Source organism: Magnolia sinica, chromosome 1 (assembly GCF_029962835.1).
Source record: "Magnolia sinica isolate HGM2019 chromosome 1, MsV1, whole genome shotgun sequence".
NCBI classification, from domain to species: domain Eukaryota; kingdom Viridiplantae; phylum Streptophyta; class Magnoliopsida; order Magnoliales; family Magnoliaceae; genus Magnolia; species Magnolia sinica.
This window is the reverse complement of record NC_080573.1, coordinates 26,695,430-26,708,319: the sequence shown is the minus strand read 5'-3', so window position 1 is coordinate 26,708,319 and position 12,890 is coordinate 26,695,430. Positions and strand designations below refer to the sequence as shown.

At 40.2% G+C, this 12,890-nt stretch overlaps 1 protein-coding gene across 1 annotated transcript; it reads right to left on the bottom strand.

Moving 5' to 3' along the window:
- Positions 1 to 9,362: 9,362 nt before the first annotated feature.
- On the bottom strand, positions 9,363 to 10,466 carry LOC131245092 (phospholipase A1-Igamma1, chloroplastic-like). Its single transcript, XM_058244312.1, has one exon. The coding sequence runs from the start codon at positions 10,464 to 10,466 to the stop codon at positions 9,363 to 9,365; it is 1,104 nt and encodes a 367-aa protein (XP_058100295.1).
- Between the last annotated feature and the right edge of the window lie 2,424 nt (positions 10,467 to 12,890).

The window sequence follows — 12,890 nt, the reverse complement described above, 5'->3', positions numbered from 1 at the left end:
TAGAATTGATGAACTTCGCTCGCTCATCATCCCCATGACCTGCCGGTTGTTTAAACATGTAGCAGCGACAATATTCCCCAACAGCCTGTACACAAGCTGACACTGCTTGAGACACAATTACCCTCTTCATCTCATCCTCATCTGAAGAATCTATGAAGTTTTCAAATTGTTATCAGGCAATATATATGGTTGATGCCTACATTTTGTAGGGAGAATTCCAATATGTTTGGAATGCAATTGTACGAAGCACAATTCAAAGCAGCTAGCTGCCTATCCTAGATCTTCCCATTTCCAAGAAGATCCCCAGCTCCATGTGATTTAGTATCAAGGTGTCCATTCCTATATATATATGTGTCTGTGGAGATTTAGGTTTGGAGGTGAAGAAGCATCTGTTTAAAAATGTTAGCAAGTATCAATAGTTAGAAAGCAGGAATGGGAGCATGAGTCCAAAGCATGATTTGGAGTGGAAGTGCCACCTAGTTACAAAGATCATGCAACTAATATTTGGAACTTACATGCACATAGCATAAGATGGGTAATGGTGGTTCTCAAAATGTCAAGCCTGTTTGGCCTGGTGGAAGGAATCCCAAAAAGTAGATCTGGAAAGAAAAATGTCATGTTGGAGCAAATTTGTGGAAAATAATCATAAATAACCTTTTTGTTTTAGCATATGTGATTTCCATGGAAATACATAAAGGTCACTTCTGATGAGGTCTAACTGGGACCTAGACTCCTTACATGACCATGGTATTGAAGCGCTAGAAACAAGAGTTCAATAGAGAAGAGAGCTTCACACATCCGAAAGAAAGCCAAAAAGCACATCTTGTGAACATGTTGACTACACCCATTAGAGACAGAACTATCAATGGTGTAAGTAAAGTAAAGCACTTGAATTCAAGAGGTTAGGAGTTTTGCATTGCCCATGAACCATGGAAGGAGAAAGAAGAAAGTAGTCATGGAATTCAGAAATTTTTCGATGGACCAATGATGAATTATGGTCTTGGAAATGTGGCCCCAAGGTTGATATGCACTGCTCCTGAATTACCAAAACCACCATTGTCTAATTCCCATTTACATCAATATTCCAATCTAAAATTTGCATCTCAGAAATATCCTTGATGTAAAATCATCTTTTTTGCATTGTGTTTGCTTGTAGTTCATGTAATATTCAAACAAAATTCAATATAAGCATTTAGATTAATTTGTAGATCAAAGAAACAATTCAAGAAATGAACATTCTTGAATTTCGACAAAAGAAGCCATCATCGATATCAAAAAATAAAAATAAAAACAATGAAACCATTCAAACACAAGTCTAGAGATTCCAAGATATCAAGTAGATCTCTCAAGCAAGATTCACATAACCACATTTCCTTTCCACCAATCCAGAAAGTTATTCCAATATTTTGAAGGGTCATGAATCACGTTCTATAGCAGTCCTAGCCCAAAAATCAGACCTGTCAATAGGTTCCCAAAACAAATGGATGACTGAATAAAATCTGCAAACATTCTGTCCCATTCAATGAGCGAATCACTTAAATTTTGGACCAAGGCATCTACAAAGTGGGACCTGCACAATGTAGTGCTTGGAACCTCACAAGTGTGCCACATGGGCACATGTGGTCGCTAGATGGCCCACCTTAATACTGCGTGCCAGATCAGCATATCTCATAATTTTTTCCTACATTTACATGAAAATACGAACAGAATTCAATAGAGAAAATAGTGCCTAAGCTCCTTTTTGTTATTATGTTGAAACACTTTGAAACCATCATTTAATTGTCTTGCATTATAGAAGGAGAAGAAACTGAAAGACATACAGAGAAGTGGAAACTGCATAGTAAAGAAGTTCCAGAAGCCAAAAGGAGATTGTTCAGATGATACCCTCTTCTTCTCAAAGGTAGATTTGACATTAGTATCAAGGGTGCTGAGAATGTCAAGAATAACAAATGATCAGCTACTATGGTATGACAAAAAATTGAATATGATGTTTAGAGTCAAGGCATCTAACAAAAAAATAACCATCCTAACCATCAAAATGGAGCCTAGGCTGATGTTTAGAGTCAAGGTATCTAACAGAGCCGAGGTTGATGTCTAGAGTTGAGAAACTAGTAGTATGTATGAATCCATATATGATGTATGTATGTATCGGTTGATGTACGTGATTCAAGGTTGATGTTTAGAGTTAAGAAACTAGTAGTATGTATGAATCCTACAGTCATGCTAGTGCTCAAACCTCATGTCAATGGATGGGTCCTGATTCAATGAGGTAGTGAATGTAGACTGCCTCTATCAAGAATTTAAGTGCAAGCTCCAGGATGAAATTAATGGTTTTTGTGTGGAACGCTTTTCCTCTATCAAGAGCTTCTAGCCTATAGCATGAATTCAATACACTGGTGAAAGCGGACTGGTTGGGCTCTATCCTGACCTTTGTCATGTTAAAAAAAAACTTCCAATGCACTTTCATGTATATCGTTTGAGCCATAACCAGTTAAAAAAGTTGTCCATACAACCACATTTCTATTCTTGTTTTCTTCAAAAAGCTTGCAGGAAGGAAAAAAAAAAATTTAACAAAACAACTAAATGTTTGCTCAACTACCTTTTTCCCTACTGAAAAGTTTCAGCTGTACAAACAGGACCTGCTTTATGAAAAATTCATCATTTCTTCTAGTAAAAGACATGGTTTCTTGTTTCATTAATTGGTCCTTCACTTCTTACCACAGGTAACAATAGAAATAATGGTAACAGAGAATTTCATGATGTAAGAGAAGAATCCTTACTCAAGAATTTAAAACTGGCTTTAGCAGTAATATATGATCATAGCCAAGATATATGCAAAGCCCAACTATTGCAAACAATTCCAGAATGAAATTAAAGAGAAAGCTCAACACAATACCAGTACATAACATCCATTAACAGAATCAGCATGAATAGCAAATGCAATTAATCGGATAGAAATAAAGTAAGATAGTTGGAAGGACCATACCAGAGATCCTTATCAAATGCAAGGTTGGATATCAATGACCTTCTATTCAGTAAAACCAGCCTGTGAGTTAGCAACAAATTTACGAAAACAAAACTCAAAGCATTAGGCATCAAAAGACACTATGTAGTTGAAGGAATCCAACTGTGTATATGTAGTTGGAATCCAATAGTATTGAAGATCTGAAAACTCTACAGGCTATAGATAAATTCATTGATGGACATGGAGGATAATGTAGACTCCATGGACTGAAAAATCTATGCAATCCCATTTTCATGGTAATTCATGGTTTGAGACATCGATAATCCAAAACCCCCAAAATCCCAAAGCCATGAGCAGCGTCAAATGAAATTTCCAAAAAATTTGCGCTAACTACAGCAGGATTAACACAGAATCGGTGTAAACATAAGAAAACGATTGCAGATTACCCAACAGACCCATTTTTTTGGGGAGTAAATGGATTGAGAAAGCAACACGTCGAAAACCCCCAAAATCCAGTAATATTAGCAACGAAATTTGAGAAAATCCAATTTATTCGGTGACCAAAGCAAGATTAAAGGAGAAAAAGAGTAAATATAACAGTGTATTTATCAGTTCCCTGGCTGAAATCGAACATGCACAGTAAAAATCCCCTAACCGGAAGCCATGACAGAAAGCAGACAATAGCCATGCATCTCAGAGGGCCATCTTACGGGCCGCACATGAGGGTTTGACATGCATGAGGGTTTCGAGAGGGAGGAAGAAGCTGTAGCTCTGCCCTCAGCCCAACCATTAGACGGCGATGGCAACGATGATGGAGGAACTCATGGCCATCGCGATCTACATAATACCTGAATTTATAGCCCCGTTTGGCCGTGAAAAATCACCTCCCGCCATCACTCCCACCCTGTCTCCCGGCATCACTCCCGCCCTGGCTCCCCAATCCCATACTGCAGTCCCAACGATTGACTACATGCGAAGGGACTGGGATGGGCTCGAGACGCAATCCACCTCCAGAGTTGCCAATTCGAAGGGATTACCTAATCCCATGGAGAATCCCTCGCAATAGGCTTTGTTCTTATCCTCTCATATATCCCAAACACGTCGTCTGTCGCATGGGACGAGATTTGACTCCGCAATCCATCCTAAGCCGTCCGTTACCGTTCAAATCCACCTGTCCAAACGGGCCCTTAGAATCGTATCCTATCACAAATCATGAACTTGTACAATTAGATCCAAATTCTATGTACTACGTAGGTTTAAGATCATGGCCTAGGGTTTTGAATTTATTTATCTTAGGGTTTTGATGTAGAACTTAGGGTTTCATCCTAGGGTTTAGTGAAAAGCTTTAGATTCTAGGATTTGAATGCTAATTTATGTAAAGTCAATTATCATGTTAATTTATAACTATAACATAATTATTAATATTAATGATAGAATTAACGTTTGCTAATCGTGGCAATGATAGTCATTATGATTAGTACCATCTACTATCCAAAATAAATATTTAAGATGATAAATAAAATATTACCATTTAATAATTGAAATTTACTTATAATAACTAGTTCTAGCATAATGATCTACTAATGGCTACATAAGAATAATATTAATAACAATATTTGTTAATATAAGTATTCATATTAACTAATATTAGCAAAATCAATCTACTAACAGTTAACCACAACAAGGTAGGCTTATTGAGATTTACTCAACCCATGAAATTGGGCTCAACTGAGGCTGCATTCGATCCACATTTCAGCCCGATTTTGGGGTTGCATTCAGCCCACACTTTATACACATTAATGGTCCAATAATCAATCTGGACCATTGCCTGATGGGCCCCTCCTTGAATTGCCTATTTATAAAGAAACCACTTTAATGCATTGGCCTTAATTATCCAATTGGTAGCACTCAACTGGGTGATTAGAACAACAATAGTCAATATTCACATTTGTTATAACCATCTGACCGCAAACCACTGTTTTGATGGTTAGGATTGTTGATTTGGTGATAGGCTTCCATGGTGGTGTATCAGAACCACAATTCAGATCAATGATCAGACCATCCCCATACCCAATACAAGTGACTGGCATGATATGGTGCAAATGGGTTGAACCTAGTTAATTATTTCCATTTGGTATATTCATCTAGCCTCAACGAGTGTGGTCCATCTCAGCAAATATATGCTATTGGTGTGTGGTGTGTGGACCTACATATGGCATTACATGGATGTCCAGAGTTATGAATGCTTTGGACCGGGTTCAGAGCTTAACTAACATTGGATTCTTCATGACGAGTAATATCTCTGTTGTTGAGTTGAACTCACTTGTGCTGAGTCTACGGAGGGTGCATGGGCAACTCAGTGGCTGCAACCGCTGCTGTGACCTGATAGCTAGGAGCTCGACTCAGTGAGTCGAGCCGATCTGACATAAGCAGCTCGCACCGGCAACAGATCCCTTTCTTTTCTTTCTTTCCTTCCTTCTCTACTTCCTCCTTCCTACTTCTCTCCCTCCCTTTTCTTCATACTAAGGTGGCTGGAACGAGTTAGGACTCAGCTCCGACTCACTAGACTCCACCCATAGCTCAGACGGGTTGGCCATGGTGGTGTGGCTCATCTTCAAATGAGGAAAAAGACCCGACTCGATCTGTTTCGGAGTATTTTTGAGGAAGTCGTTGACTCCAACATGCTGACTGGATCATGATGGGATTAACAGGGATTAAATACCATCACATGAGTTACAAAATGGATGTCTTGGATGTGCGACTGGTGATTGGATTGGGCTCAATGACTGGTGCACTTCGGCGAGGAAGAAGAGCTCTGATAATGGCAGCTTGCAAACGGGGGTTTATCTCTTCGAAGTGATTGTTGTAGGTGGTGTGGATGAGCTCAGAGGAGCTCGGAGGATGGTTGGAGTGAAGCTCCAGGGAGGTTTTCATGGTGGGTTCAAGGTTTGAAGGTGGCGGTCCATTTTTCTCTTGAGCTACTGCAAGCAATGAAAGGAGGGCGTTGTGGTGGCTTTATTCCCTTTCCTAGAGTTTCCCTAATAGATCCCAGAGCCATTGGATTGAGAGAGAGCGGTCGGGATTTGATTTATTTTACAACAGCTCCCCTAAACCGCTGGTAACAGAAAACCAGGCGTGGTTTCCTTTCTCTGGTATTGAGGGAGCCCTAAACCACTTTCATGGACGGCTAGGATTCCCTTGTCTTGAACAGTGGAGATGCAAAGGTGGGACATTACACGGATCACCCTGCCTGCAACACAACAGGTTTCTATTTCTGGAAACTTTGTGTTTTGGGGACCATTTGCGTCAGTTCTCATGTGTACACGTGTGACGAAAAACTAGATACAACAGTGGGGTTTTGGTTTTGCATGTGTCCTCTGTCAGATGGACGGTTCAGATCGTCCAAACGGGGCCATATGGTGGGCCACCAATCAAAACGGACGGACGCCTGTCCGTCCGCTCCGTAAACCGGAGAGAGAGAGAGAGAGAGAGAGAGAGAGAGGAAACTCTCTTTATTTGGAAATGGCGGGTCAGCGCCTCTTCACCGAGCCCTCCGGTCCGGTGCACAGCGAGTGCACCACCCCTGGTGCACGCGCAACGGCCGTGTGGGGTCCACCGTGATGTTTGTTGGAAATCCACTCCATCCATTCCACTTTGGAGGCTCTACCAAAGGATTTTGGGCCAATGATCAGGCTGATCTAAGGTATAGGTGGGGCCCACAACTCGATTCGTAGTCGTAGGATGGTTTCTCGCTGATCTGTTGGTCGGATTAGTCCGAGTTCGAGCATAAGCGGTTAAAAGGGTTTAAGGGTTCATTTAAGGCTTTCATCAGGCATTGTTAACTAATACCGATGTTAATATGGATTTTCTTGTAATTAAAATAATTAAAAACTCATACACATATATATATATATATAAATACAATTTCTAATATTAACATGCTACTATTTACATGTTATTAATCATGTATTTATTAATATATAATTTCCCAACATACAATATCCTATTACACATGTGTATGGATTGAAAATTGTACAATATCTCTTTTAAAATCTCATTGTTAAATAATATGCCATCTTATTAAAATATCTCATAATTTTTGTATAAAATATTTAATATCATGTTGATATTTATAATTCAATTATACATCATAAAATTATCATCCATCATGCTTAGTTAATATAATATTATTTTCATAATACTTTATGTACATTAAATATATAGGTGCGGACTATTTTTCAACGGTCAAATTTAAACTAGGATAAACGTAAGTGCTTACTTAGGTCTGGCTTATATTTTTGCTAAGCTTGGTTATACGGTAACACCCGAGTACTGGAAAGTACGGCTTGTTACAGCTCATGTTTCAAATCATGACATAATTGATGTCTGATCTCCACAGATCTCTACTTACTTTGATTCTTGGGCTTTGAAGATAGCCCATGTGGGGAACTTTACAATCATCCTCCTATATTTTGACTTGACATACTTTCATAATTAATTCTCTCTCAAAGATGGAAGGTAAAGACCTCCTTTGCACCATGACTGTCCGCAATTTGGTTGGTTCTTTTTGGATGTCCAACCTTGTAGCCAACTTTGCCATTTCATTGGCATCGACATTATGATCTCGAGTAATATACATCAATTCTACCTCATCAAAGCTATCCAACATTTGGGATGCCAAGGTGTAATAAGGTAATCATAGCGGGCTAGTACATTTGAACAACCCTACCATCTGGTTTATTACCAGTTGCGAGTCACCCACTATTGTTACATTTCGTGCACCTAGTTTTATTAGCAATTCTAGACCGATTATCATGGCCTTGTATTCGTCTTGATTATTGGTACATGCAAATTCCAATTGAGTGTTATATATATAAAGTGTGAAATTATGTATATGATGTTGTGCGTGTGACGGTATTAGATGTAACGCGTACAACAAGTTGTAGTTTTGACTAGATAAATCTGCTTTAACTGCCTACTTGCTAAGGCGATAAACTGATCGGTCCAAGTTTCTAATCGGCAGTGTCCGACTATTTTAACAAGCCACAAAGCATACGCTTGAACAAATCGAGTGTGTGATGTTATGAATGCAATGCTATGGATGTAGTATAAGCAAGGGGGTTGAGAAGGGAATATATGTGGCATAATGCTTATGCAAAATGAATGAAGCTAATTAAAAGTAGGGTGGATGGATGGATGACAATGTTGCAATGATTGGATTAAACATTTAGGATCAAGGTTTTAGCTACTCATGAGACTAAGGATTGGGCTGGACTAAATTGACTGGGATGAACTCACTCTTGTTGCTCTCTTCTCTCCTTGAAACACCATTGAAATCTTTTCAATGATTATATGCCATCCAAACTGGTCATGAGGTCATTTCTACCTCATAAGATCATATGAAGAAACAAGTGGACAAGTTGATAAGTGGATATTTTAAAAAATAAAATAAAATATGGGCCTTATGTTTATTTAAGCAGTGGAGGTTCAATACCACTAATTCAAGTAGTGTGGCCCACTTAAATGTTGGATTTGCCTCATATTTGAGTCCACAACATAAAATGACCCAATGAAAAGGGTGGATAGGCTGGATTTCTCAAAAATATTATGGTGTGACACTTCAACTTTTTAAGCTCCTCCCTTGCAAGGTGATCAGGTTTAATAATATTTTTTCAAGCCATGTGACCCACTTGACTTTTAGATCTTCATTATATTTGGACACACTTATTAAAATGAGTTGAAAAAACTGATGGATGCAGTGGATCATCAGAAACATCATAATTGTCCACACGCTAATGGGTGCAGTTTCAACAATGGGTGTTCAATACATTGTTGCACGTTGTGTGGCCTTGTGAGTGTTGGATCTACGTCATATTTAGAGTCACCCCTTAAAATGATAGGTTGGATTTCTCAGAAACACAATAGGGTGTATTTAACAACATTACACATCCATTCAAAATGCTCCAGCGCACAATGACCCGTATAAATTACTTTTTGTCAGTTGAAAGGTAAAAACACAATAATAGTAATAATAATAATAACAAAAACAACGACTCAAAATAAGTTTTTTTTTTTTTTTTTTTTAACACACGCACCCCATACACACACGCTTACACACGCGCACACAGCCTTGGGATTTCGCCACTGGTGGGTACTCGAACCCTTGACCCGGTGTTGAAACTCGTGGGAGTCTACCACCCGGGTAAGAGTAAGGACCCAACTCAAAATAAGTTACTTATTGAAGTTTAATAACCAAAATAAAACTAAATAAAGTTTAAAAAGCAAACTTATTTAGTTGAAAAGTTACTTATTAGATGGTATACAAGTACACCCGGGCCCTAAATTACAAACTACTTTTGAAGGGAGCTTTATTCACCAACAAAACATCCCAGCTTTATTAACCAACGTAACATTCCGGTGAGCATGCACACGGAATCTTGAACCCTACACTATCGGAACCATTCAGAAGCGAAAGGTACGTCTTTAGTTCATGCGCTTCGCACGGAGTGAGTCGGCGTGTTGCGTCCAGCATCAATTCCGTGCCCACATGTTTGTACACACGGTTCTTCAACCCCACTATTTTCACCAATTTGTCGGTTGACAAATTTTTCTTAAACTTTCTCTCAATCCTCTCCTTGGATGTGAGCCCGGGCAACATCGTGACCTTATCTGATTTGTTAACGACTCGCAGTGTCTTCACATCCATTTTGTTGAGCTCGTCTCTAAATGCAATGTTACCGACTCGTGGAGCCCCAAAAGAGATAACACTGATTGGGAGATCGGGGAGGGAGGAGGCGACCTCGTAAGCGTTGAGGAGAGCTAGGGCCCCACCTAGGCTGTGGCCAGTGATGGTGAGGCCCACCTCTTCACCCTTATCTTTGTACAACTTCATAAGCGTTTTCACTTCTCCCATCACTTCTTCTGATGCACTTAAGTTGGATGAATCACTCTTGAATGTGTAGATGCTATTGAACCCACGAGCAACCCTCACCTTACCTGTGCCAGTCTTCTTAAGCATAACTTGAAGGTCCTTAAACCACTCCCCCAGTTTGACAGAACCACGCCACGCAACGACAATGTCCCTACGTCCAATCTGGTGGGACATATCGTCGTCGCTGACAGCTACATAGCCAATCAAATTTGAATCATTTTTCTGCTTTCCATCCCATTTGCCCATCCAACTGCTAAGCAATTTGCCTATACAACTGGGCCAGTCAATGTGGGCATAGATCAATTTGGTCATTTCGTAACCATAACGGCGGTGTAATTGCTCGAAGAGCAGCCCCAGATGGTTCGGAAAGCTCTCAGATGATGAGTCGAACTTGAAAGCCATAACCGTGGCATGTGAGAATACCCCATAACGTATGATCTCCTGTTTGAGCCACGGGTCTGGTTGGTCGTCATGAATCAGTCGCGGCCAACCAGATGGACTGTGGATCTCGCGCCATTTCGCATGGCCATCTTCCATGGTAGATGACGTCGGAGTCGTTGAATTATACATTGCTTGGGAGATGTAGTGTGCCGGTGATCTGGGACTGGCGTGGTTGTAGAGGTGGTAAATGGAGATGGGTGAGATTTGAGAATAATTGAGGAAGATGGAGATGCTGATGTCTCTAGTGGGTCAATTATGTAGGTCGAACTGGACGAGCTGTGGATCTACTGCGATTTTGGAGATGTAGTGGGCTGCTGATGTAGGTCCTACACGGTTGAAAAGGTACCTAACTCCAGATCGGTGAGATTTGAAAATAAATGGGGAGATGGAGGCCCTGAAGTGCGGATCCCTCAGCAGGCCTGGTTCTTGGCGTGATCACTGTTGGGGTTTGTTCACCGCTCATAGAATTTTTGTACAGAATAATCGAATATATATAGAGAGAGAGTGTTGAAGTCACAGTCGATTCATGTGCCTTCTCCTCGATCGTATTGGTACAAGTCAAGACGGCGTATTTCTTCATTGTACGGTTGTACCCGCTCTCTCCCAAGAATCCGATTGTCGTAGTGTATAATCTGTTGACGGTGTGGATATAACACATACGTATATACTCCAGTTTCCGTTTTCTTAAATTTTTGTAAGTGGACGTCAAGCTGAAATCATTTATCCTGATGTTAGCCAATAGGAGGGGCAGGGACGGAAATTTCCTGTCTTCAACTTTAGCAGAATATGTCAGTCACTAGCCGTACCTGAGACGGAAGCGGATTGGCTTGTGTACCGCATACCACCAATCTGGCTGGTGTGGAGCTCAAGTTATACGATCTGTGAAAAGGAGATTGATGTTATTATATCCATACAGCTCATCCACCCTAAGGGCCTGTTTGGCCGGACGGATCCCATGGTATTAGGAGGGATGGGATAAATTTTAAGGTAATGATGGTCGTGTCAATGGATTGGTTTAAGATCCATGGGAATGCTATATCCTGGGACACGTTCACTGAGTCTGTTTGGCACACCCGACTTATATTGGGATTTTACCTTCTAATATGTCTAAACACGCCCAAGCATGATTTAACGGAATTAGGAGGGATGTGATCAATTTTAAGGTGATGAATGTGATGTCAGTGGATTGGTTTAAGATCCAAGGGTTTGCTATATATTGGTACAAGTTTATCAGGTCTGTTTGACTCATTTGGCCTATCCTGAGATTTTACTATCCCATCCCTCTTAATCCATCGGGCCAAACAGGCCCTTAAGGATAAGTATATCCCACCACAAATAGAAGCGGGTACAATGATTCTCAGCGTTACAACATTTCTAAGGGCTATCATAACATTTACTTTCCATCCAATCGGCTGCTCCCCGTCACCAGCTCAGTGGCTAGTGGTCGGGGCTTTGTGGAACCTACTATGATGTATGTGTTTCATCCATTCCGTTAATCCATTTTTACCTATCATTTTTGGGCTTGAATTGGAAAACGAGAGGAATATAGATCTCCACGGGACCACACCACAGGAAAATAATAGTGATTCGATATCCACCATTAAAATCCTCCTAAGGCCTACTGAACTGTTTATTTGACATCCAATCTATTGATTATGTCACATAGACTCGGATGAAAGACGAAAACAAAGATCATTGATCCAAAACTTTTAAGGCCCCCAAAAAAAATTTAGTGGTCGATGTTCATTCAACAATATTTACTGTAACATGGTTTATTTGAGATTGTGATGCACCTAACCTCGTACCATAAAATGATCTTTAAAAAATAGATTGACGGCATGGATGAAACACATACATCATGGTGGGATACACATAGCACCGACCACAGCCATTGGCTGGTGGCAGGGGAGTAGCCAATCCGTTTCCTCAACTAAGGTGTTACCTCTGACGTGGCCGCATATCATTGGGTAATGCCTTATCCGATGCTGCTGCTCTCAGTAAGATGGGAGAGAGAGAGGCCCTTCCAAAAAAAGTACCGTACGCGAGGTTGAAAAGTATAAGCAAGTATTTAAAAAGAATATATAAAAAGAACGTGAGGAGCTTCCGAGAAGCAACTACAAATGATTTTCACTATTAAAATAGGAGCCACCGTAACGTTTATTTTTCATCCAATTAGTTCATAAGGTCACAAAGACCTGGATGAAGAGGTAAAACAAATATCATATTGATTTAAAACTTCTGTGATCCCAAAAGAGCTTCAGTGGTAGACATTAAATCCCCCACTTCTTTTTACAGTGTGGTCCACTTGATCTTTATATCTGTCTTATTTTTCATCTCAATCCTTATGACAAGCTCGCCAAATGGATGGACGGTTTGGATATAACACATACCTCATGATGGGACCCACAGAATTTGCCAACGTCAACACACCACATAGATCTCTGGTGTGTGGTACATCAGCCAATCCGCTCCCTCAGAATGAAGTATGTCTTTTATCCATGCTGTTTATCCATTTTTACAGATCATTTTAGGGTTTGATCCTAAAAACGATCT